Consider the following 27,121-nt stretch of genomic DNA (forward strand, 5'->3'; position numbering starts at 1 on the left):
TTGCCCACGCTGAAGCAGTGGAGGGGATTGCCAAAGAGACTGAACACTTGGAGGCAGGGATCATGGGGCTATCCTAGAATCTGCCTGCCACATACTGCATGGCAGGTTTCCATGCTAGCTGACAGAGGAGGAAAAGGCTAAACTTAGTTCATGAACAGGTCAGTTGGCATGTGGGTGCAAGACATAAATGGACAGCTGCTGGAATGCAGCCTCATTTGAGGGTGGCCATCAGGTACTGCAGGGAGGGAGTATCCTTCTAAGGGCCGCATTTGTCTAATGATGCAGCTAGTCATCCATTTTGTGGTAAGAGAGGAATGGCCTGGGGCAAGGATGCACAAAGACTCATGGGTAGTGGTGAATAGCTTTGTTAAAGCCCAACGGAGAGCAGCTCCTATGCAAGAGACACTAATCAACCAGTCAATGGAATGACTTTTCAAGTTGTCCTAAGCTGGGCCCTCCCTCAGCCCCTCTAGTGCTGGCACAATAAGGTCATGAACATAGTAACTGTGGTGGCAGAGATGGAGGCTATGCATGAGTCCAACGGCATGGTCTGTTCTAGCTACTAACTGCTGAAAGTCCAACCTGCCATATGTGAAGACTAATGATAGCACTCAAGGTACCCCTCAAGGTACCATCTCTCAAGGAGAGCAATCAACCTTTTCCCCATAAAGAAAGAAAACATGCCCTCAGCAACAAATTTGTACTCTCTCGATTGTCCTAAAAATGCTTAATCCCCAGAGTAGTGCTTCTCAAAGAATGATTTGGGGCCATAGCTTCAGAATCACTTGAGGGACTTGTCACAAGTGCAGATTTCCAGGTCCTGCCGTACTGAATCAGACTCTCTCAGTTTGTTGCCTGGGAATCTGCATTTGTGGAATATGGAGGTTTTCGTTAGTGTCTTTTCCTACAATTCAATATTCTAACTAAATTTCTCCCAGAATATAATGCAGTTGTTATGAGATAGAGAAAGAAAATTTAAAGTTGGAAGTGTCTAGATTGAAAAATTACTTTACCATGGTTATCCATGGGACAAACTCATTCAGTTACCAGTCTAGAAACACATTTATTTATAGGGTCCCTGTTAGCCAGCACTGTGTTCTAAATTGTAATGGGAGTTAAAAACATTGAGTTTAGATAAGGGGAAAAAGTCCACACACATAAAACCTCAGAACTGAAAGACAGGCCCAGATGTGTGGTCCCAGCCTTTTCTAGACTGGGTCAATTTCAGCAGCAGAACCAGGTCTCCTGAGCCTGGTTCACTGAGAGGATCTGATAAAATGTCACCGTGAGTGATGCCAACTGCGAGGGCTCTAGGAATTCAAAAGGGCCCACAGTTCCCTGTGTGAATGAGCAGGAGTGGGGGCCTCGGGCTGGTCCCTGAGAGACGATGAGACTCCAAGGGCAGAACACAGACTCAGAGGAATCAGGCAACAGGAGAGGGAGGTTTCTAAAGTTCCAAGATCAGGAATACCAGGACTTTATGTCTTTCTAGCACTTTTTAAAGCTCTGACACACATGACATTTATCACCTCAATTCATCCCTACACCGCCCACAACACCTTTAACTGGGGATTGCTGGGCATAATAACTGTGCACTCTGGCAAGGCATACAGGGACCCCAGCTACCTCTAAGGTGACAGGAAGGACACTGGCAGCTGCTGAGGGATGTGGAGACAGGACCTCTAAAGAAAGCCAGGCAGAAGGGGTCTTGTGCCTAGAAGTTACAGAGCCAGATAAGGCTTGGGGAGGGAAGATACAGTGTAACCTGGGCAGGAAAGATTCAGCGTAACCTGATACAGTGTAACCAGATAAGGCTTGGGCAGGGTGAGACACAGCAAGCAGCATGACTAGTCAACACTTTGGTTTGGGACAACCTCTTCATTTGTGGCCTGACTACCTGTGACCAGGAGGCCTAGGAAGACTGAGGGAAAGACCAGACTCATTGGGAAGGGCTCTGGTGGCAGACAGCTTTGTAGGGACATGCAGTGTGGTGCATGGGACCCAAGGTAAAGTCCTAGCCCTCGGCAGACGGCCAGAGCATGGGGCTGGAAAATAAAGTCTACAACCCCATCTTAGCAATTGGGCAACTCATGCCGGTCACATGAGTGATAAAGGGTGGCTCCAGGAACCTTTGCAAGCCACCCATGTGCCTCTAAGTGAGCATGTCCAGTGATGACTTGGAGCCTTACTTGAGAAGTTCATAGAGTGGAAGGAAATGAGATTGAGAGGAGAGGTAAGCCTCAAACATGTATTACGCTGGGGAGTTTGGTTTGCACACTGGTGTGGGCAGTGGGGAGCCACTGGAGGTTGAGACTTGGTATTATTATTATAGATGGGACACCTGAGCAAAATATGTGATTGATGTCCCAGGAATGTACATGGTTATTGTGTTTTAGGTATGTGGTGGCCTTGTTCCTTTAATACTTGTTTACTCAAGTATGTGTGTATGGGTGTGTAAAATAAATTAAAACTGGCTTCAATTTGAGTGCTGATTCTTTTTTTTTCTTTCAGCCTGAAAAAAGTTTCTGTGTGTCGCATGCAAGCTTGGTTAATACTACTTTTTTCTTTTAAAAAATTAAGTATTTTGAGAGTTCATGATGACTAACGATTTTCTTAGCTTACTTTAAGGTATTTTTTATTTTTATAAGAAAGATACTAATTCTTTCTCAGTGATTATTAGTAACTGATTCCATTTGGCTCTACACTGGTTTGAAAAGGAAATAATAATGCACTTCAGAGATATACTTGTCTAAATGTACAAATTAGAACACGGGTTTACAGAGTAAAACGTTACAAGAGGTCCTGATCCAGTCCAGTAGCCTAGACTAGTCCCGAAATCCTTCTTTCCTGGGATCTGGGTTGCTAGTGGGGCAGATTAGGTAGAGATTAGCCCTGTGATTTAATGCCCACCAAAAAGCAGTCATTAGGTGACTGTATCGAGTGGTTAAGTGCAAGTGCTTGAGCAACTAGAGATCCAGACTCACACCTAGCTCTGTCTCTTAGGACAAATTACCTTCCCTTGATGTGCCTTAATTTCTAAATCTGGTATTTTATAAAGTGGAAGTGACTTTTTTAACATAGCCCACTGTAAAGTTTCGATGAGCTGGAGCTCCTAGCACAGAGCCTGGCTCACGTACTTTCACTCATGTTAGCACAGTGGTACTGTCCAATGATCCTCCAAAGGAAAAGGAGAAAGATCCAGGCCCAGGCCCAGAGGCTTCTTTAAGGTAACTCTGACTCCTTCGTCAAAATGACCCTGTTTATATGCTAGAAATTGTCCTAAAATTGCATATACAATATTTACCTTTCTTTTCCATTAGATGAGAGAAAAATCTGGAAGGGATCAAAACAAAAATGGACTTTGAACATTGAAAATCTGTGCAGGAAGAGCTGCCTCTGAACTAGCAGGATCCAAAGTGGTTTCATTCCGCCATCTAGTGGGTAAGAAAGGAAAAGGGAAATTTAGAGCAAAATAATTGATTTTAGGATTTTGTTGTCAACATCTGTAATTTGCCAAAAAAAGTGTTTTCTGGTTAGTATAATTTAAACTCTCTTCTGAGATCAAATAAATTCATTTGACTTTTGTAAAACAAAACAATAACCCAATATTCTAAACATTAAGCATTAAAACTAAGTTCCCTAAAACATTTACATTTATAAACTATGAGTTTCGAAGACCGTCTGTGGAAGGAAGAAAGAATGCTTTTGAGTTCTTACCATCATTAATTTTTTTCCCACCTTCTCCATTTATATTATTCATCTCCATATACCACTCTTTGCATTTATTTTGGTACATAGACTAGGTGTAGCCTAGAGCCTTTGGGGTATGTCTTTCCCAAAACACTGGGTAAAATCGGTGAGGAAATCAAATCATTCCACTCATTTGTCAAAAATGTACACCAACTTAAAATGTTGATATAGCCAAGATGAATATTTGTTAAAGCATGTGCGCTTGAATTAGTTTTTTGTTGGCGTATGTATGTACATCTTTTCTGTTTTTTTTTTTTTTTTAAGGTCTTTTCCTTACATGTCTATGAGGCTTTTCATTTGTCTAGGATAAAGACATTGGGAGCCAAATCTCCCCAAAATGTTAGTGATAGCAGCATACCTGAAGTGGCTAGTGCTGTTATGAGACTACTTTTTACTCTTGCTACAACTAACAATATTATACCAGGTACTATTTTTTGAGCTCCTATGATGTGCCAGGTATATATAATGCTAATGCTACCACTATATCTCTAAAATATATGCTGTTATCTTCACTTTTAGGTGAAAAAACTGATGCTGGTGACATGTCATGAGCAAATCCTGGCTGTGCCCAGGGTCTGACTGAGGTGAGCAAACACTGACTGTCTGGCTAATCCTTTTGAGTCAGTTTCTTCCCCTGGGAAATGACTAAGGGATGTTTTTTAAGGTTTTGCCTGATTCTAAGAATTCCTCTGCTAGGAGCTGTGGGGATTACAGAGGTGCAAGAGATTTTGTTCCTGCTGCCAAGTAGCCCAGAGTCCAATGTAAAAAATAGTGGCGAGGGCACACACAGAGTAGGATGTATTTTTAGAGAGCAGATGCCCTCAAAAGGACATCATGGCAGGCATCTGTGTGACCTCACACCATCTCCCACAAAACACCTTTCTCTACTCTGCTCTCACCTTCTTTCTGTTCTTCCTTTCCCATGTCTCTACCATTTCCCTTTGTTTCTCTCTCTTTTCTGTCTCTCTGCCTTGGCGTAAAATGATGCTTTTCCACATGTGGGTTCTAATCTTTTAGTACATCAGAAAATCGATTCAGTGGGTCTGGACCAGCATTTTTTAAAAAAAATGAAATAACACAATACAAACTATTAAAGAAAATCACTCATAGCAAAGGTAATATTATTGTGTAAAACTTGTTTTAATATGCGTCTACATCTGTGTGTGCATACTGGGTCAAGGTGTATTTAAGACATTAAAAGAACCCTCCTGTACACTAAAATGAAGGCCCCACCCTTACCTGTGGCACCACCAGCTGAGGAGGCCATGTGCTGACAGTTCCCAGCAGGGAGGTGGCAACTAGGACTTAACAATGCTAGGAGGATCATTCCTCTTTCCAAGCTCAGGCAAATCCTCTCCTGGAGGTGGGGAATGCCCCAAATGACCCTGAAATAATGCAGTCGACCAATAGCCAAGTATATGAGAGCCATTCTGTGCCAAGCCGAAGCCCCCTCCTCCTCCTGCAGGGCCCACAGGAAAGAGGGGAAAGCAGCCTCTAGAGCGAGGTCATCATTTTACTCCAGGTGCCACTTACCCTGAAGAGTGGCTGGTACTTGTCAGGTCCTTCAGTTCCCCTGGGTTGTGGGTGTTCTATGGTTGACAGAGCCAGAGTCCCATTGGATGGCTCTGGGGTCCCTGACACCAGCATTGTCTGAGACACTGAGGCCAAGGACACTGGTGATACAGCCCTAGCGTTCACAGGGGATGGTCAAGGGCACAGTTGCTCCCAGCTTTTTCTGCAGCCTTTTTCAGTGGGACTGCCAGTCCTCAGTTCTCACTGTCTGCTCCTGGTATAGGCGTTCTGAGTTGGATGATTGCCCTAAAGAGGCATCTCTGGGGGCCACTGCAAGATGCCCTGAAGTCACATCTGGAGGATGGCACCTCCCTGAGTGTTTCTCCTCTGTCATCCCTGCATCTTTCCTACCACATCCTGGGCCCAGGAATTAAATCAAGCTTTGCTTAATTTGTCCAGCTATTTGAAAGCCCTCCCATGTCAGGTAGGTTTCTGAGGCCTCCAGGATAAGGCCGCCCAACTGCTCCTCAGGCTGCTCACACAGCCCTCCCTGACCTGCTCTGGGGGGTGCCCCAGAACAAAGCTTGGGTGGGGGGCCTCTGGGCAGCAGGTCCTATTTATTAGCTGCCTGCTTTCCGAGATAACTGTGCCCCCACTGCACTCCCAACCACAAGTCCCTTCCCCTCCCTGTCCAAGGCCATTCCTCTGCCCCAAATGCCTTTTCTCACCACACCCTGCCTCTTCCCCTTGATTTCTCACCTGAACAGGAAACTCTCTCACACACTCAGATTCCCTCAGGATGGATTATTCCATCGAGTCCAGGCCTGGGGTTGCCATGGGATCTTTCTGTTGCTTCCCTAACCTGCCTCGTGAGCAGTGCAGTGGCAGAGACCATGTCTGTTTAGAGTGTGGGGGGTAATGAGTAGGGATGTTGTAGCATCCAGCTGCTTCAGTGATTATGGGCCAAGGGAACTCGGCCAAGTAATTAGTCCTCTCTCATCTCCATTTCCTCACCTGGAAAGCGGGGCTAAGGTCCTGACGTCCCTACAGGCGCAGAGCAGCCTCAGTATTTGTAAGGGCTGCAGTTCCCCACAGGGTTGAACAGCCTCGGCACATAACAGGAGCGGGGTGGCATGACTGATTGGTTAACCAATCCACGCACTGGAGAGAGAGGCAGGATGTACCCATCCTTCTGAAATTTGGCAGAGGCTGCCAAGGAGAAGGGAAATGAACAGCAATCAGGGGAGGGAAATGAACAGCAATCAGGGGAGAGAAATGAAGGCAAGGAAAAGAAGAGGGCAGGAAGGAGCTGGGAAGAATGTGGCAAGGCTGGAAGATCATCAAGCACAAAAAGATAGTGTTTTTTCTTTTTTTTGTTTGTTTGTTTTCTTGGAGGACAGGAGGTAGCTGCTATGAATATCATGTGGACATGTCTTCTCAGTCAGTGACAGAATTTCGGTGCTGGAAAAGAGAACCAGGAGACCACAGACCCAGCCCCTCACCACCCAGGCGAAGCAGTCCAGTCATGGGAGAATAGGCATTAGAGATGGGGAGAATGAGTTCCTGGGGACACTCAGTCATTGGCAACAGGGCCCCTCCTCCCACCCCTCTACCCCCTCAGTGGTCCAAATTCATCTCTTCTTTCCCCAAGGCTGCTCCAACAGGGAGTTTATCTCCATGGAAACCTTTGAGGACTGTGAAGGGGCCGAAGATAAGTGAGAATCATAATAAGGAAGGAGAGAGGGCTGCAGAGAGGAAGAGGAGTTAGAAGAAGCTGATGAACAGGAATGAGGAAGAATATGAAAGAGGTAAGAAGGAAATAAGTTACACTCAGAGACTCTGGACCTGTCTACGTCCCTCCGGCCGAGCGCATCCCTCCGCGCACGGGCTCGCGAAGCTCGTCGCTGCTCCCCATGCGCCTGCGCGAGCGCCCCTGCTCGGGAGCGGACGCCGGCGGAGGCCACGCCCCCAAAGGCTCAGCCGAGCCGGGAAGGCGCGCGAGTCAGTTCCCCGGCCGGCCGGACAGGGGTCAAGACCCAAGGGACCGTCGTGAAACACGAGTCGCTTAATGCCAAGACAGTTTGGTTTCAAAGAGGATTGGTTCCCCCCCTTTCTGAGAGATTTACGTTTAGATTTGTTAGTTTTAGTGTTACTTTTCTTTACTTTTTATTTTTATTAGTTATTTTAATTTGTTTAGCCAATATTCCAGTTATTTAATTTTCAATTACTTTTTTAAAGTTCGTTTTCAGTTATTTTAGTTTTTTTTTGAATTAAATAGTTTTTAGAAGTTCAAATTAAATAAATTATTTTTAGACTTAGTGTCTAAATTATTTTTAGTAGTTATGTTTTGAGTCTGACTAATGCCGGGTTCTTAGCTCCCAATGTCACAGACATGAGCACTGTACCGGATATGAAGTTCAACAAGCAAAGCTTTATTTAGAGAGCTAGTGCGCCAGGGAACCAGCAAGAAGAACTGGCTGGTTCCCCATAGAATTGTGTGAGGGCTTTTTGAGTACTATTTGGGGAGAGAGGGAGCGGTTAGGGAGAGGAAGCCGTGAACTGTCCCACTCTCCTCACTGCTGTGGTCAGCAAACAATGTCTCCTCTTGGTCAGCAGATATCTGCTCAGTCTTGTCTCATGATACGGTTTCATTTCAGGTTCTGTAAAAACAAACAGGAGTTTCACAATCTCTGATTTTTCTTATGAACAATGATTATCTTCATGAGAGTTGGGACATGTAGGTTATTTTTACAAGGTCTGCTGATTGCATTGTGTTCTCTTCCCTTAATAGTTGTAAACATTTAGGATGTGCATAGCAGGCAGTTAATCAGTGTCTTATTTTTTCCTTTTGTATTTCTGACCTTATAGGCAGGATGGAGTCTGTTTTTTAAATAAAATCCCTCTTGTTATCCTTGTACTAGCTCAGTTACTCCTTTTAGTTATTGTAATTTTGTGTTATTTTTAGTTTTATTTTTGTCTATTTTTTGTTCTGTTAACTTTTGAGTCATTTAATTTTGAGTTATCGGTGTTTTCTTAGTTATAGTTTTAGCTATGTACTTTTATTTAGTTTTTTAATCACTTTGTGTTTAGTTATTTTTTGAATTTTTTTCAGACTTTCTTACTTTTTTAGTTTTTTATTTTCTGAGATTTTTGTCAGTTTTGAGTTATCATCAGAGCTATTTATTATCAATTATTTTCTTTTAATTTTTCTCTGTTCTTTATTTTTACTTATTTAATTTTAGAATTTATTTATTTTTAAATTTGCTTAGTTTTAGATTTAGTATCAGGGTCCAATCACTGATAAAGACACCATACTGGTTATTTAAATGGAAAGACTGTAATACAAAATATTGTTACTCAGCTATTGGAGAACTAAAAAGGCAAAAAGAAAAAAAGATACTGGAGTATCATGGAGATTTTTAACTGCAAGAAGCAGCTACCAGCCCTTGGGCTGAGGGAACAAAGAGGTTAGAGGTGGCCCCATATGGCTGGGGTTAACCCTCTGAGGAGGAGGTGCTGCCTGTTGGGGATAGGTGGCCCAAGAGCTGGATGTGGAACTTTGAGGAGGAGGTGCTATCAACTGGTCCTAGTGTCTTCTTTCATAAAGAAGCTCTTTGATGAGGCTAGTTATGTAAATGTTGGGGAAATGGCAGACTGCAACTACTGGAACCAACTATCCTCTCAGGGTGAGGACCAGTTGCTAGGGGAATGCTTATGGGAATCCAGGTGCGTAGGAAGAACTGTGTGTCTCTCTCCCCTCCTCCAGCCTCTGGGCAGTCTATCCTGACAGGGAATAGCTGGCAAAGGAGGTGAATGGCCATGTACCACAAAGCAGAGAACAGAATAGTGGGATGGAAGCTGAGTCATCACAGCTAATACCCAACATGTTGCGCTCTGGAGTTACTAGTTTTAGAGTTAGGTTTGGATATAGTTCGGGTGATTTGATTTTAACTTTTCACTGGATTTGGATGAGTCTTCAGTCCCCTGATTTATTTCTTGAGTGGAGTGGGTCAACAAATACTTGAGAGGAGTGTTCCCATGAGACTCAAGAAAATCACTTTAGATTCAAGAAAGCAAGAATTATCTGTCTCACGTCATTCATAAAGAAGCTCTTTGAATGGCCAACAAAGGGCAGATACTAAGGGACAAGGAGGGGCTCCTTGGCACAGTCATCCAACAGAATTTTCTTTGAAAAATTTCAGAAGTTTTGTTGCGGGGCCACTTTTCCCCACTGGCTTTCCTAACAACAAAGTATCTTTCTTGATAGACACAGAGTCTATTTCCAAAGTTTTCAGAATGTTAATTTCTTGTGGTTGCCCTGTGGAGGGCAGAGCCAACAACTTCATCACCCCATTCCCTGTCCCCCAAAAACTGATTCCGATGTCCAGAATGATGATGATACCACACATGAATCAAGAGGATATGAAAAGGTCTACTACTCACATGATGGGCTTTGTGAGGAGAGCAGGGCTGGCACCCAAGCTGGTCTGAAATGGCTTCAGTGAAGGGAGTGGTGAGTGGCTTTGATTTTTATTATGGTCGAGGTGGAGCCAGATTGGGGTTTCCATGCATAGGCTGGGATTTGGGTGGTTTGAACTTCCCCTCTGGCACCAAGGGAAGGAGTGCACATGCTTTCATATTAACTCGCCTAGATGTGGGGCAAAAGGAGGAGAGAGAGGTGGGGTTGAAAGTTTTCAGTGGTCAAACATCAAAAATGAAGCCACACTCTCTATTACTGTTAAGCTATGCTGTGGAGCTACCCTCTCCTTGCGCATCCCCTGTCCAAATGAAAAAATATATATATTTCTTGGGAGATAGGGCATATTTCAAATTGGTAGAATACTATAGTTACTATTTACACAACGCAATAAAGTTTTCAAATCTGTAGGAAATCTTATTTCCTTCTACTGAATTATTTTCCAACCCACACTGTTCCATTTTTGCCCTAAGAACATTTATTTATTTATATACTTACCTGCTCATTTCATTTAATGCCTATTTCCTGAGCATCCCTGTCATATGGAAGATGCTGGCACCAGGGAAGTATGAAGATGAGTGAGAAGTGCTCAGTCCAGTTGGGGGCAACAGATGTGGAAACAGACCATCACAATTCGGTATGACAATATTGGGGCTCAGAGCCCTGCTATTGACTGTTCCTAATATAGGCAGGGATGGGATGATTCTGAGCTGGGTCTCCTGAAGCAAGTATCCTCTCCAGGTAGAGAAGGAGAAGGACATCCTGGTCGTGGACAGGCACAGAGGCATGGAGGAGCCATGCACAGCAGGAAGGATGTCATTTTCTGAATCTTTTAAGATGGCCACACTTGATGATGCCCAAACCTCCCAGGCCTCACAGAAGGAACCTCTTCACAAACCTCACATCACAGGAGGGCAACTAGAGGAACCATTTCAGTACCCGTTATCATTACTGATGTTCCCAGGCGCTGCTCCCAGGTGCTCCAGGATAATCCACTTTGACCTTTTACTCAGCTCAGTGGGCCTCGCATGCCGTTGCCACTCAGGAAATAGTTGCTAAATAAATTATGGTTGCAGCACATTTTTAAAGCCCTTTGAAAGTAAGAAAAAATAAAAAGGGTGACTCTTATGTGGGTAAAACTTTTGTCACCTTCCTATTTGTTTAAATGAGAAAGAATACAGAACAATGAAATTAAAATCTCCTAAAAATTTTGGAAGTATTATTCATATTCTTTATGGCTTTACAATATTGTTTATTATTCTCTAGAAATAGCATGCTCCAACTGAAGTGGTTAAACTAAAGGCAGTCTTGATTCTCTAAAATATGATGGTGTTCTAAATGTATACCAAACACTACCTGTGCATTATACAATACTTAGAGAAAATAAAAATCATTGAAAGCAGCATTTTCCAGATGTGTTTTTTAGAACCAGTAAGAGAATACAAGAGATTATTTTCCGTTCCCACTGTGGCAGAATATTCATTAATTATTTTTATGTATGCTATTTCCTGTCATCTCACTAAATATAATAATCATACTTATTCTTTAGTTATACTCCCCTTTTTTGCTGTTAGCTTTGTTTTCTTGTGCAAATTCTTCTATTTGTTGAAATTGTGGCCTATGTCAGATCATGTCTGTTAGTACATAGTCTAATACCTACTTTTCTATAATCTCCTTTATTTGAAAAATTTTATTTTTTAATTTTTAAAAAATTTATTGGTTTTTTTTTCTTTTTTTTTTTTTGGTGATATTGGTTAATGAAATCCAGTAAGTCTATAACCCCCATCGTATTGCTGAAGCTGGGTGTTTGAAATGACATATCCTAGACTTTCTTGCCAGATAATTGCCAGTTAGCTTCTGCAAATGGGAGACAGTCATGCGAAACTGAAGGGGGAAGAAAGAAGAAACTGTTGTGTTTCAGGCAGTGCCCCAAAAGTATCAGTGGCCTTAGCTACTGTTCAGTGCAGTGGTACAGGCAGTGAATGCATGTTTATAGGCTATAGCTCAGGGGTAGTAGCCACTTCCTGATCTCTGGGCAACACCATCTCCCTCCCTTTGCTTCTCCAGCCTTTTCTGTGGCAAATTCCTTGACTAATACAGTATTTTGGTATCAGGAGTAGACCAAGGACATAGGCTCTCACAGATATGAATCTAGGGTTGCTTATCTTACCTGGCCTCCTTGCCAGTAGAAGTGAGTTACTGTTAATTAAAACATGAGTGGCAGGACAGATACTTAAATTAGTACTCGAGGTTGTCTTGGATGAAGCCAATTCTGCCCCCAAATACCACCACCTGTAGGAACTTAATTTGTAGCCAAATCTTTGGAAGAGACAAAGGAATATTTTGTTTTCTTGCTAATTTTAGGGATGGAGTGGAAGGCTGCAGGGTATGCTTACTTTATTGTCTTGTTCCAATCTTCTGTATTAGTTTCCAAAACAGTGATTATGCTTATTATTCAATTAAGATTATTTAAAAAAAAATCACAATAAGGAGAAATATATGGCAACATTTAACTATACTTATGAGAAGCTTAGGCAGGTGGACTGCTATTTCAATATCGCAATTCACATGCTGACGAGGTTTGAACTGTAGCCATGATACCTAAGAGGAAATGATCACAGTTTTTAATTGTTTCATTTTAGGTAGTAACAGTTCTGTCCTGGGAGAAAGACTAGCCTCAAGGCATTTTTGGCTGGATGTTTTTCAGTTACAGTCTCCAAATCAGTGGCTAGTCTGCCACAGAATTGCCTCTTTCCACACTATGGCCTTTGTGGTAGATGGCAGATTTCCCTGAGCCTTCAGAATGGCAGGCTTTTACAATGTCACTGGCTGGCAGCCAGATCCAGCACAGTCTTGGAGTGATTTTAAGGCTCAAGTTATTCCACCTTGTGCAATAGTTAAAGCCTATAATAGCCAGATAATTTCCCATAAGGTTTGCAGAAAATACTTTTTATGCCAACCTCAAAGCTACCCTGAAATGCATGCCTAAATCTTAGGGTCTTAGAGTCCATCAGGAGAGGTGAAGAACAAGAGGTGTTAGAAAGCATATGGGATTTGTAGTCAGACTGATCTAGGTTCAAATCTTGGATCTGTGCCTTGGACAAGTTGTTTAATTCATTGAATTCCAGATACGTTATTTGTAAAATGGAGATAACAATCATAGTTATCTCCAAGGGAAAATTAAAAATGATCACTCACTTATCCATTAATCAACATTTATTATTGCCTACCTTGTACCAGGTCTTATTCTATGGCCTATGGGACACAGCACTGAACAGGCAAAGCACCCACTCTCGTAAAATTTACCTGCTAGTAAGAGGAGACAGAGAGTAACACAGACCAAAAAATAAATAAGAAAATGCCACAATAAAAATGAAAGTAATGGAAGTGAGAGTTGCCGCAGTTTCTCTGTTTTCTCCTTGGTCCAGCCTACTGAATGAACTGTATAGACCCTCTTTTTCACAGGCCCCTTTGTCTAAGCCAGTGGGCCCTTGCAACGGGCCTCATGACTCAAGTCTTAATTGCCTAATGTGATTTCTCTAGAAATATTTGCATATAGTAGGTCCTGGAATAACATCATTTCATTTAACGTTTTGTTATAATGTTGACGACATGGTGTAGAAACAGTAATTGTTTATATCAATTAAACTAAGTTAAAATGGTTTTGTTTTACATAACTTCACTTAAAGTTGCAGAACTTTTCAACAATGTTAGTTAAGGACTTCCTGTATTAGCAGAAGGCCAAGGCCTTAGGTCATACTTTTTAACTTTACTTTGCTGGTGGACTTTTAGGCTCTGTATGGCCAGTGGAGGTGGTATTTGGGGGCAGGCAGCCACTTGTCCAATCTCTGTCTGAAAACATACTGTTTCTGAATGTCTTGTAGAAGTTGTTCCTGGGACCTTAAACACTTGCTGGGGGCATGATTTAATGCATTAGAATTTGTGGCTTGTAAGAACTAGCTTTGTTCCTGCCCTGCAAAAACAGAACATGGGTTTGGCAAGAAAGAGTCCAATTTGATGCACGTTGTCATCTCAAGCTTTAGCCTTCTAGGAACACCAACATGGGTTGCGGCCCCTGGTCCTCCAGGCTGCTTCATCCTAGAGCTTGGTTCTCTAACACAGCGGTTCCCAACCTTTTTGGCAGCAGAGACCGGTGCTCCTCTGACAATCTAATGCCTGATCTTCTGAGGTGGAGCTGAGGCGGCGATGCTAGCACTGGGGAGCAGCTGCAAACACAGATGAAGCTTTGCTCGCTTGCCCGCCGCTCACCTCCAGCTGTGCAGCCTGGTTGCTAACAAGCCACAGACTGGTACTGGACCTCTTTCCAGGGATTGGGGAGCCCTGCGCTAATGAGTGGATTAGGCACATGCTTACAGTGCTGGCAAAAATGAGAACTCACACAAACATAAAATGTTTGCTTTCAAAACCTTATCTGGAATTTTTGAAACAGAAAATCTTTATGTAAGTATTCTATTATGTTGAATTTGAGTTATAGGGGTGGGGGCTCTATAATTTTTTGAAATTTTGGGCCTCTAAAGGTCTTAATCTGGCCCTGCCCCAGAAACTTCCTTTCACCTCAGACCTTAGGATTAACACACAAAGTCTCTCCCAAATCTGGGGTCCTGGCCGGAGGATGTGTTCTATTTCTAACTCTGTTGCAGCCCACTCTGGCTGTTCCCCCTTCTGAAGTGCCGGGGACTGAACCACGCAGTCTCACATTTCATCATGCACAATGAGCAGGAGTGTATGGTAGTAATTGGTCCCTCTGACTTAGGAAAAATCTATGAGGAGAGGGAGGTCTCCTGGACCATGGGGCGATTCATTTTACATGAGGAAGTTTCTCCTCACATGCAGAAATATCTTGCTTTCTTGCTTTTGGTCTTGCCCCTTGTCCCATCTTCTGTTGCTGTTCTAGGAAGCAAAAATCAAGGGCCAAGTCCTGGGAATGCGAGCATTTGACTGAAGCTCCACTTGGCCTCCCAAGCCCAAGCTGGATTGCACCAGGTTCCCTGGAGTAGAAACCTGGGGCAAGCTGCTTGGGGCAAAGTGCCTGCTCATTGGTCTCTGGCCTTTAGCACGTTGGCCAATGGGAAGGGATGGCTGTGAGGTAGGGACTGCCTGCTCCCCTGAGTACCAGGTTGCTGAGGCTGGACCATTTCCTCCTCACTTCTATCCTGACTGCACTCTGTGGGTTCGATTCCACACTTAAGGGTAAGAGCGATTTGATCAAAGTTCCAGACTGGGGTTTGGGGTGGCTGCCGTGTAGTGGGGCATCTGGCTGAGGTTTGCTCCCACTTTCCTGTTGTAGCAGGGTAGACACGGATACAGGCAAAACTCTGGCCAAGGCAGCTTCCTCGAAGCTCTCACAGCTCCAAGAGAAAAGGGACTATTTCTCTGGTCAAAATGCCTGAGAGCATCCTGTATTTTGCCCAGTTCACTCTGTGGCAAGGTGCCTACCCAGAGGAAAAGTTAGCCCATCAGTGAGGTCAGAGTGATGGTCCAGCAGCAGAGTCTAATTAGATAAGAAGAGAAGGGGATCAATTCCTTCTCAAAGTAAAAAGTACAGGAAGAGGCAGCATGAAGAAAAACCTGAGCTCGGACCTCATACTGAGTTTGGGATCCAGCTCTACCACACGATTCAACTCAGCAAACATTGCCGAGCAGATTCTACAGACCAGGCACTGGGTCTGGTTCATGAGATACAAACATGAGTGAGACTTTGTCTATCAACTTGGGGGTGTCTGTAGATGGGGGACAGTCTACACAGATGTAGAGATATCTCACAGGGTGATTGAGCGGTTTGAATGAGACAAAATGAGCAGAGGGTCTGGCATGTGCTGGGAACTTATGAACAATGTTATTTTCAGAAGTCATTTTCTGACAGAAGTCACTGGATCTGCCTGGCTTTTGCCAAAACCAATTCTGCTTGTCCTGGTGAGCACAGTATTTGAGTCATCCTGGGTTTTTTTTTTTTCAGCTGTAGACACAGTGGTCAGAGTAGGAGGCATTTCAGGAGTCAGGCCTGTCCTCATGTGTCAGAAGATGTGTGTCCCTTGTCTGGGGAGGTTCTGGTTTTCAGATCAAGCCTTGCAAGGAATGTAGCCACCTCACTCTTGGTGACTCCTTTATTATGCATAAGGCCAGCTGCTCCTGACAAGGTTGGGGAGCAGGGGAGCCCTTTATGCTGGCAGAATATTCCCAAAGGAACATGAGGGTGTCGGCCTTGTTCTTAGAGCAGAGCAGTGGAAAGGGAGCCCTGCAGCTTAGTCGGCAGTCCTCGCTGCCACCCTCCCTTAATTCTTGAGGAGTGGTAAAGAGAGACACAGGACTTTCTTCATGCCTTTTGTAAGGCAGTTGTGGGGACAGACTTTCCACCTAGCACTTGTCAATGCAGGATACCAGTGGCTCCAGACACTTGCCTGAGGTCAGGAGGTAGAAGATTTGGAGACTAGCAGCTTCTAACCAGGAATTTTCCTTCATGTAAAAAGAGACTGACCCTAAAAATGCATTAGAGGGATGCTCTACCTTATCAGTTCTTTGAGAATGTGTGTGTATGTGTGTGTGTGTGTGTGTGTGTGAGAGAGAGAGAGAGAGAGAGAGAGAGAGAGAGAGAGAGAGAGAGAGAGAGAGAGAGAGAGAGAGAGAGATATTTGGGTATGGGGATGCTGAGAGCTCTCCCAGGGCTGAGTAAACATTTTCAGGTAATCCTCCTGGGAGCTGAAGTAATTCCTGGTGCTTTCATTTATCATTATGTTGCACCATGTGAGATTGCCAGTATTCTATCATGTTGACCTTTAAAAATGCAAGTTTGTATACTTTAACCCAAGAACTTCATGATTTTAAGCCAACATCTTGGTTTTTCTGAGTCTCAGATTCTTCTATATGGTAGAGTCAAAAGCTGGGCTATGGGGAGGATTAAATAAAATAAGTTTTGAAAGTTTCTTAGGCAATTTATACTCCAAAGTACTGTTGCCAATTTCAAAGTATTCTCATGTCCCTCATCTTACGTGATTCATTTAGCAGATTAAAAAGCTAAATCTGAGAAGCTCTTTTAGAAGCAATATAATGTGATGGAACGTTCACTGGTTTGGAAGTCAGCACAGGAATCTCACAGGGATTATCTCCTAAATCTCTGTTTTCCCATCTCTAAAGTTGGGGTTATTTTCCTTGCTTCATGGAGTTCTGGTAAGGATTAAAATAAATAATAAATAAATAATGCATAAAAGCTCCTAGTGTAGGAGCTGTTTTCTAGGAGGATCTAATAAATATATCTCTTTCCTTCCCCTTAGCCTCTCATTTGTAAAAGCAAGGCAGGGGCGAGATAGTTTCTGGGGTCCCTTTTGTCTTTCAGGGACTATGTGAACTGTGCTTTAATGCCCTTTCCTGCTGGAAGAGTTGGCACTGGGTTTGGTGACCTCTTTCCCAATACTGCTCTGTCCTCTGCCAGTTTCAAAAAGGACCCTATTCTTGCATTTCACAAGATTCTGGTGTCGTTACAGAAATTCTAAAAGGTCAAAGTGGAATTTCTTATACATTTTAACACAAGAAAGTGAGAGAATCCGAAGAACATCATGATTATCCTTTATATAATTTTTAAAAGTGAACAGATCCTGTGCACAGTTGCCATAAAAGCCAATGCAGTAGAAAGAACTCAGTCTCTGAATTTCAAATTGCACCTCTACACTCTTAATCTTGTGATGCTTGGGCAGAAGTTATCAAAACTCTCTAGTCCACAGATTTCTCTTCTAGGAACTGAGACCTACCTCCTGGAGTTGTGAGGGGTGAAATAAAATTAAAGGGATGATTCATACAAGTGGTCCATAAATATTTGTTAGCTTTCCTTCTCTTCACTTAGATGTGTAGAATATCTTATACATTTACAAAATACTTTTTTATACTTTTAGTCAATTGGTTATCACAATAATGCTGTGAAATAGGCTAGGTAGGGATTAAAATCACTAATAATCACACTTGGTCCAAGAGGGAGGTAGGGGCAAATAAGTGACCCAGTCAGTTAATGGTGGAGCCTAGATTAAAAGCCAGGTCACTTGCATCATAATTTGGAAGATTTTTTTGTACTGTTTTATATCTCCCATCCTGCGGAGTGAAATATTGAAAGGTAGATATGTGATCCTGATGCTTTTTTCCTCCTCTGGGTTATGCTTAAAAGTCTTTTATAGGGCTATGGAAGACCAGAGTTTGATTTCCAGCTCTTCTGTGTTTAGCTCTGGGATCTTATTCAAGTCACTTAACCCCTCAAAGCCCACTTGCCTGATATCTAAAATAGATATAATCATAGCTAACATTTACTGAGCTAACATTTGCCAAGCACTGTTCTAAATACTTTATATGGATTATTCCACTTAATCCTCCAATAAATGCATGATTGAAATATGTTACAGGTAAGAACAAGTTATTTTCACCTCAACACTGGTATCATAGAGCATGTGCTCCCTGTTCAACATCATAATGTCTCTCAAAATGGTTATGAGAATTAAATGAGATTTAAATTGCAGTAAGGACTTTACAAGTGGCATTCTACAATGACAAAGAATTATTAGTGGAACTTGGGATTTAGCTTCATGATCTATATAAAAGGTTTCTTTATACACATGATAGAGTCTTAGATTATAGACTTAGATTATGGTTTTATTTAATAATGTTTCCCCCCATGGAAATAAAACCCTTTCAAAATCAAAGTGTAATGACTGCTATAGCTAAACAAAGAGCACAGATAGTTTTGGAATACATTTTTAAACAATTAGGCATCTCAGCACTATCTTTCAATTGTTACCAACTGATGATTTTTCCCAGAACTGGTAAGGGATAACCTTCTTCAGTTAGAATCTATTCTTAGCATCAGAGACTTCCATGGATTATGTATCCATCTTCATCCCCACCTTTCTTTTCAGTATGTCTACCCACTCTCATGAACCCCAGACTGGTTGTCCTTGTTAGTGGAAAAATCTGTCTGTAACATTGAAGTGTTGAGGACAGAATGCCTCCCCTTGGTTGGGAGAATAGAATCTTGACATTCAAAAGAGGAGAAGGAATCAGAGAACTCTAGATGCTTCCTGACTTTGCATTCCCTCCAATTCAAATGGGAGTTTGCAGTAAGATGGAGGGGGTACTAAAGTAAGCCCCCCCCATCGCCCTTTATCTTTGGGTCCTTCTTGTAGCTGCTTTCACCAGTTCGTATGTTCTGCATTCTCTCTTCCTGTCTCTTTGTGGAAAAGAGCACAGCCTCGTAGATCCTGTCCTCCTCATTTCTGGAAAAAAAAATATGTACAAAGTCTCTCTGAGGTCTTCTCTGGAGTTTTATTGCTAACCCCATGAGGAGAAAAAATGGAAGTGACAAATAGTGGGAAAGACATACGAAGTCTTAGAAGTCTCAGGACAAGTATACTTCCTAAATACAAAAGGCATTGGTTGGTCTCTTATCCTTGGCTTCTCATTTAACTCCCCTCTTTCTTCTTACCTTGGGACAAGCTAAGCCCAAGCTGTCTTATTTTATTTTCCGCAGCTACTGAGAACACCTTCCTGAGCCTCCTGAATTCAGTAGAGGGCGACAAAGGTACATGTAGATGGTTAAGAGTGGGCCTAGACTAGAGACTCGTGACCGCCAGGGGGCAGTATTCCTATCCGTCAGTCCCTGTTTCGGTTGCTGTTTTGGCTCTCTTTCAATCTCTCCTCCTCTCCACAGGCCGGTCTCGTTCTCAATACTACTTTACTTATATGATAATATTAGAACTCGACGTTTGATAAATGATGCATCAGATCACTAGAGAGGGAAAATATTAATTTAATTAAAGATATCTTTAAACAACTAGTTTAGGGAGAAGTCGAATATTTTAGATCACAGTTTACACCAAATAATATCAGAGATAGATTAAAGAGTGAATTTTAAAGTTTATTAGTCAACAGAAGAAAATAAAATGGATATTAACCAACCCTAATGTGGATAAGGGCTGTTTAACACTTAGAAGCAAAGAAAAATATCAACAGAACTGTTTATATAAAATTCAAAACTTCTGTTACCTAAAAATAAGGGTAAACAAAACAAAGGAATAATGATAGCATATATGACAAAGTGTTGGCATAGGGGACTCACAAATTAATTAAAAAAGCACACAAGTGACCAAAAAAAAAAAAAAAACCCCTAATGGAAGTATTATGAATGAGGAAATTAAGATAGGAAATTAAATTAGACGATAGGCCTTTAATAAAATGTACAACTCACTAATGATCAAAGTAGGAAGACAATATTTCTTTTGTTCATTAAACTCACAACAAAATAATGTTTTTAATGCTAATATCGAAAGCTGGCGACAGTAGTTAAGATAAGCTCTTTTATATACACACTGACATACTACCAGGTAACAGTATAACAAACTGGAATTTGGGAATATGAATCAAGAGGCTTAAAAATATTCATATCTTTTGGTGTAGTAATTTTACATCTGGAAATATGTCATAACAGAATAATAATTTGGGAATAAGTTATGTGCCTAAGGATAGTTGTTACAGATTTAAAAATAAAATTTTAAGTTGAAATACGCTAAAAAAGCAAAATGGAAATGGTTAAGTATATTTTGGCTGTATCCATTTGATGGACTAGTGCATACACATTTAAAATGATGATTGTAAAAACTAGAAAATGACAGGGCAAAATGGGGGAATAAAATTTCTATGCAAAGTATGTTTTCCATCATGTTTAAAAATAAACAGAGACATTCTTGGAATGGAGGATTGTTTTGTGTTCTGTAGTTTCCAAAGTGTTTATATTACTAGTTTTAATGAACTCACACGAGTGCGTGTGTGTAAAAGGTGACTATATATATGTATGCATATATAATAGAAGATGAGTATGTATCTATAACAAGAGTCGATGTGTCACTTAGGGTCTTTCCTGCATCCCTCACAGAGGAGCTATCTCCTGAAGCCAAACCCAATTCTGGAGACTTTGTGTCATCTATAAGAGACAAGCAAACTAATGGAAAATAGTGAGTCTTTAGGGTAAAAAAAAAAAAAAAAAAAAAACAACACACACATGGACTGCGTTTCGTTTAGAATAAGGTTCTTGGGATTAACCACCTTTCAAACTTCACAGAGGGTCTTAGTAATCCAGGATCCTAGGATCTATTTCCCTCTCTCCGGTGCTTTCAGCTCCCTGGTGAGAGAGGGATGGGGAGACTAAGACTCTGGCAATAAGATATGGGGCTAAGATCACACTAATGTTAGAGACAGAAGCTAGGAGGGAAACAAGAGTCCCTGTGCATGTGAAGGACCATCTTCTAGGAGGGGGCCATGAAGGGATGATTCTGAAACAGGGATTCCCTCAACTACTTGTGCCACTTGAGCATTTTGCTGGGGCTTCCATAATACATATTTCAAATATATTCCACCCTCCCTCTCTCTTTTTTCTCCTTTCCTTCTTTTCTCCTTCCCCCTTTCCCTGGCTCTTTTGCTCTTTCTTTCTTTCTTTTTTTTTAATAAAAATATTTATTTAGTCCTTATTCTGTGCTGGTAGTGTGTTAGACTTTGCCATCTCAGCAAAGTCCACTTCTAAGACCTCTTGTTTGTAGTTTAATGGGGGAAATGGGTGAACAAATCAGGGATTACAGTACAGTGTAAGAAGTATAGTGCTAGAGATAAGTGGGTGCATTGGGAGAGCACAGAGGAGGAGCAACCAACCCAGCAGGGGGAGAGAGAATTGGGAGAGGTTCTTGAGAGATGACATCTCATCTATATCTTGAGGCTACATAGGGATCAGACATGTAAGGAGGTGCAGCTAGGGCTAGCCCAGGCAATAGTCAGTGGATATTCTCATAGGACAATGTGTCTCCATTTGTCTGACTAATCCAAGGCAAGGGTGTGTGTGTGTGCATTGTGCATGTACGTACCTGTGTGTGTGTGTATATATCTGTGTGTATGTGTATGTGTGTGCATGTGTGTAATATACCAGATGGTCTAATATGACTCAGGAGAAGGGGAAAGGAAGAAAAAGGAAGGGAGAGAAAGGTAGAGGAACAGACATAGAAAATGAGAGAAAGGGAAATGAAGAAGAAAAAGGAGGAGCTGAGAGAGAGAGAAGTTGGTTAGAGTTGAATAGAATGATCTTAGTCGACATTCTTGGAAAACTCAAGGGAAAGATTCTTGACAAATCGACTCTTGGAGCTTTCTCTGTGCCTGATCCCATGCTCAGATATGAGGAAATTGGAGGAGTGTTATCTTGCCATCACTGAACTCACAATCCTGCTGAGGAAAGATTACACACACAAGGACTAAAGCTAAATATTGCAAATCTAAGGGCAGAAAAAGATAGAGGTGAATCGAAATAGTCAGAAAAGCCTTTCTGGAAGAGATGAGCAGCTCTCAGAAATGGACTTTGCTGAGATGGCCAGAGTCTTGCTTAGGTCCTAAATGGATATGCTGCTCTCTCATGGCTGACACTGCGGATCTTAATTCCAGTGCTCAGGATGTGGTCGCTACAAGCTGTTCTACTGTTACTAGTCCTGTCAAGTCATGGCCAGGATACCACGACTGAGAAGCCTGGAGTCCTGCTTCCCCTGCCCAAGGGGGTCTGCGCTGGTTGGATGGCAGGTATCCCAGGGCATCCTGGCTACAATGGGGTCCCAGGCCGTGATGGCAGAGATGGCACCCCTGGTGAGAAAGGAGAGAAAGGAGATGCAGGTAAGAACAATTTTTTTTTGCCTCCTCCATCAGACTTCTCCTGGGCTGAGGAAGGATTCTAGAACTATACATGGGCATGAGTTGTTGACTAAGGCCTAGACACAGGGAAGAAGCAAAGCATTTTTATGTGACCCTTCAATAACCTAAATTGGATGTCGGGTTGGTATTTCAGTTGTAAAATCAAGTGCCCTTGATTCTGCTCTAACCATATCTTCTTCCCTATCTCTTTTTCCATCCTCACCCTCTTCCATCCCTATTCACAATCTGTTCATTTTCTTACTTCCATTTCATTTCCCATTCCACCCAGTGCATTCAGCTACAATCAATATACACCTCTTGCAGGGGTCCTGCTCCTGGAGAATTCTTGGTCCTATTAAGAAAATAAATCTAATGCATAAGACTCTGTGAGAGTTTACTACAAGGAAGTCTACTTCGAATATGTCAAATAGAATGTGGACAAATGCCCAAAGTATGAAACAGAGAGAAAATGCCCTCAGTGCAGACTTGGATTAACAAAGAAAGCTTTAAGGAAGAGGAAGGGCTTGAGTTAGGCCTTGAAGGATAAGTAGATGAAATAAAGGAGGGAGGGCATCCAAGACAGAAAGGATAGAAGTGAAAGAGTATGGTTGGTTGAGCCAGCACATAAAGAGTTGGCAGGTGGTTACTGATTTAAAATCTTTTGATAAAGGTTGATACACTATATAAAAAAAGTTGGCAGAAAGAGGGTCAATGATGGAGACTAATAGGAGATGAGGTTGGAGAGAATTTATGGAAACCTGCTGAGGGTGTGGAAGGAGGAGATACGATTTTCCACTTTAGGGGCTCCCACTGGTTCTTTCTCTGTAAATCAAGCAGGTTGTGGGTAGAAGCTATAGGAATAGTGTTTTAGGCTGGGATCAATGCAGGAGTTCTGTTTCTGTGGTCACTGAGGTCTTCTCATTTTTTAGGTCTTGTTGGTCCCAAGGGTGACACTGGTGAAACTGGAGTGACTGGGGTTGAAGGTCCCCGAGGCTTTCCAGGATTCCAAGGCAGGAAGGGAGAACCTGGAGAAAATGCCTTTGTACACCGCTCAGCATTCAGTGTGGGATTGGAGGCCGGGGCCACTGTCCCCAATGTTCCCATTCGCTTTACCAAAATCTTCTACAACCTGCAGAACCACTATGATGGCACCACCGGCAAATTCCACTGCAGCATTCCTGGGTTGTACTACTTCTCCTACCACATTACAGTCTACCTGAAGGATGTGAAAGTCAGCCTCTATAAGAATGACAAGGCTGTGCTCTTCACTTTTGACCAATTCCAGGACAAGAACGTGGACCAAGCCTCTGGCTCTGTGCTGCTTCATCTGGGGATGGGCGACCAAATCTGGCTCCAGGTGTATGGGGATGGGGAGTCTAATGGGGTCTATGCAGATAATGTAAATGACTCCACCTTCACAGGCTTCCTTCTCTACCATGACACCAACTGATCACCATTAACTAAGAGCCTCCCCTGGACCACACAACCCAAAAGTCAAAGAACAGTACACAAGTTTTTGGTGTATTTAAGAGATTAATGTTGTTATCTAGTTGGAGGACTCTGAACATTATTCATTCATTTACTCATTCATTCATCAAGTATCTTTTTTTAAAAAAAAAAAATCACATACTATGTTCCCAGTCCTAAAGAAGACATGTACCCTGGTCTCATGGATCTCGTATGTCATGGCAATAAAAGGATATGACATTTATTGGGGAACTTCACATACCTGACAAGATAACTGACCGCAAGAAAGCATTCGACAGCACTGATCTGTGCCTGCTGTTTCTCCTCACGGTCATGCTAATCCTGTGAAACACAGAAAATAAATTATTCTCCTCTTTTCCACTTGGGGTCCTGAGGCTAAGAGTTAAGTTAATTCCTAAGGTCACACAGGTATTAAGTGGCAGAGCGAGGAATCATACCCAGGGCCATAGACCTTTTTACATAGACTGTTTGCTTTTTTTAGGAGTTCATGGCCTCTTTGGGGTATTGGTTGGAGTTTTCTCATCCATCTCACCCAAGGGCCTCTGAATTTGTCTTCATCATGAATTAAACTTTACCTCAGAGCAGTTGGTTTTATGACCAGGTCCCATTCCAGCTGGACCACTCAATGGCACCTGCACTACTCTGCACTGTCGTTTCTTTGTGTCTTTCCTCATGCTCTTCTCTCCAGACCAGAAAGCCACCTCTGTCTCCATATGCTGAAATCTCCCCTGTTCCTCAAAGCCACCCGGTCAGGAAGTTTTTCTGATGTGATACTCCTTTCCTGAAACCTTCCATACGCATTATGCCCCTGTGCTTCTTCACACGTTACCCTGGATTAGAGTCCTGGATATGAAAGACGTCCTCCCACTGGGCTAGGGACAACTTCCCAAAAGGACTGTATTTTCCTCATCTCTGAGCCCCCTGGCAGGTTCTTGATCAATATTTCATGAAGATCAGTCTCTTGAATCTCACATCTACCCAGAATTAACTCCATTTTAGCCTCTTCATATAACTAACCTTTATCTACCCAAACGTTTTCATGTTAGGAATTCCAGTTTTAAATACCTAATCTTTGTTCCACCAGACTGTTTGAATCATTTCCTCTGATTAGGAATGACTGCACTTTCCAGAACACTTGAAGAATTTTTCCGTAAGGAGGAAGCTTGAGCCTGCAATGCAAAACACATGAAAGAATTTAGAAATTATTCTTTCCTTGAGCACCAGTATGGTTTGGGAAGACCTGGGCCTTCTAGATTTATTCTTGATCTTTAAGAATTACTTAAAAAAAAAAAAAGAAGAAAAAATGATAACTGTCTGAGGTGTGCATATGAGAATCAGCTTGATCATGATGACTATTTCACAGTGTATATCTATATCAAATCATCAAATTGTACACTTTAAATATATATAATTTTTAATGGTCAGATATTCTTCAAAAAGAAAAAAGGAATTTCAAGCAGTTGATAGTGGTAAACATCCTCTTGCGAGACAATAGCTGGAGTAATGCCCTTCAAAGTCTTTAGCAAAAGCAGTGTTAATAACATTCTGTATAAATATAGAAATGGAAAACTTATGTTTTTGCTTATAGTCTTAAATTCTGAATGATTCCTTTTTATATGTGTATTGCTATTCATTAAGCGATTATTATTTCTACATATACAGCTTTATCTTTTAAAATGCTTTTATATTATTATTTTCTACAAGTAAAGATACTGTCCAGCATTAAAAGTAGAAGCACTTGCATCAAATGGCTTCTGTTTTCATTTTTGGAGAAAGACATGGGATTTAGAGAGAGAGAATGAGGGGTTAACTTTGTGATAGTCAGGACTCCATGCTGTGAATAACAGAAAATCCAACCCAAACTAACAAGCAAAATGAATGTTTTTCCTTGCATAATGGAAGATGCCAGAGCTGTTCTGTCAATCAGAGACTAAAATGATATCATTAAAGACCTTTTTCTGTCTTTAACAGTTCTTCCACTCTGCCTTTAACAGTGTAAGTTTTGCCCTCAGGTTCTACACAGTGTAGTTCTAGGTTCTCCCTCATAATATCAAAAAGAAGGTAGCCTGCAGCAATCATACCCTCTCACATCATCTGGCCAAAGGGACATCCTTTTTTTCTGGTGGTGCCCAAGGAGGAGCGAGGACATTCTTTCTTCTGGAAGCCCCAGCAAGTATGTCCTTGTATCTCATTGGCCCTGGCCGGGTTGTATGCCCATCATCTTTGACCAATCACCGAAGTCAAGAGAATGGACTCTACTTATTGACTTAAGTTGATCATGACTTAAGCTGGGGAAGGGGTATGTCCCCTAAAGCAAAATCTGGATACAGTTACCAGAAATGGGAGGACAAATGACGAATGCAAAAACAACACCTGTTCACAAGAAACTGCCAATGCTATGTTTGAATTTTCTCAAGTTTCTCAGAGAGATACTGCTAGAAAATTGCTATTGATTTTCTCTAAAATTTTATTTATTAGCTAATGTCTGGCCATACTCACAGTCCTGCATGTGGCTAGGGTGTGATCCTCACAGCCTGACATAATGTCACACTCATTCTAAACTCTCTGGAGCAGGATCATTTCTTTGTGGTAACAGAAAGGACCAGTCTTCATAACACCTCCTGAGAGAAACTGTGGCCAAGACTTTAGAATTAATGATGTTCAAGTGTAATTGTGGATTTGTCTATTTTTCTTCAGTTCTGCCAGCTTTTGCATCATGTGTTTTGGAACTGTCTTGTTAGGTACATACACTTTTAGTCTTACATCTTAGTGAATTTACCCTTTTGTCTTTATGTAAATTTGTCTTTATCTCTGGTAATTTCCTCAATTTGGAAGTCTACTTTGTCAGAAATTAATATAGGGACTCTAGCTTTCTTTGATTATCGTTTTCATAGTATGTCTTTTTCCATCATGTTACTTTAAATTTAACTATATTATTATATTTAAAATATGTTTTCTTGTAAACTGCATGTGATTGGGTCTTGTTTTCTATCCAATCTAAAAATCTCTCTTCATTGAATTGGTGTTTAGACAATTGTTGTCATGGTTAGATTAAAGCTATTTTTTATTTGTTTACCATTTGCTCCCCTGTTTCACTCTTTTCTGGCTTCTTTAGGATTATTTGAATATTTTGCAATATTTTAGTATAATTTATTTGTTGGCTTTTTGGCTGTATGTCTTTGT

At 41.8% G+C, this 27,121-nt stretch overlaps 1 protein-coding gene across 2 annotated transcripts; it reads left to right on the forward strand.

Annotated features, from left to right (window-relative positions):
* Positions 1-14,851: 14,851 nt before the first annotated feature.
* Positions 14,852-25,232, forward strand: ADIPOQ (adiponectin, C1Q and collagen domain containing). 2 transcript variants are annotated; one of them, XM_036219630.1, is made up of 4 exons: positions 14,932-14,950; positions 19,263-19,313; positions 22,211-22,432; positions 23,380-25,232. In XM_036219630.1, exons 3-4 carry the CDS (start codon positions 22,219-22,221, stop codon positions 23,898-23,900), a joined length of 735 nt encoding a protein of 244 aa, XP_036075523.1. In that variant the 5' UTR covers positions 14,932-14,950; positions 19,263-19,313; positions 22,211-22,218; the 3' UTR covers positions 23,901-25,232. The 2 variants fall into 2 exon arrangements, with proteins under 2 accessions (XP_015991753.1, XP_036075523.1); XM_016136267.2 differs by lacking the exon at positions 19,263-19,313 and having other exon boundaries at positions 14,852-14,950.
* The last annotated feature ends 1,889 nt before the right edge of the window (positions 25,233-27,121 follow it).

Source organism: Rousettus aegyptiacus, unplaced genomic scaffold (genome assembly GCF_014176215.1).
Source record: "Rousettus aegyptiacus isolate mRouAeg1 unplaced genomic scaffold, mRouAeg1.p scaffold_m13_p_4, whole genome shotgun sequence".
Lineage (NCBI taxonomy): Eukaryota > Metazoa > Chordata > Mammalia > Chiroptera > Pteropodidae > Rousettus > Rousettus aegyptiacus.

Coding starts and splice junctions, on each gene's coding strand:
- ADIPOQ (XM_016136267.2), top strand. CDS start 22,219: ATGTGGTCGCTACAAGCTGTTCTACTGTTACTAGTCCTGTCAAGTCAT. Junction 22,433..23,379: donor AGGAGAGAAAGGAGATGCAG/GTAAGAACAATT, acceptor CTCATTTTTTAG/GTCTTGTTGGTCCCAAGGGT.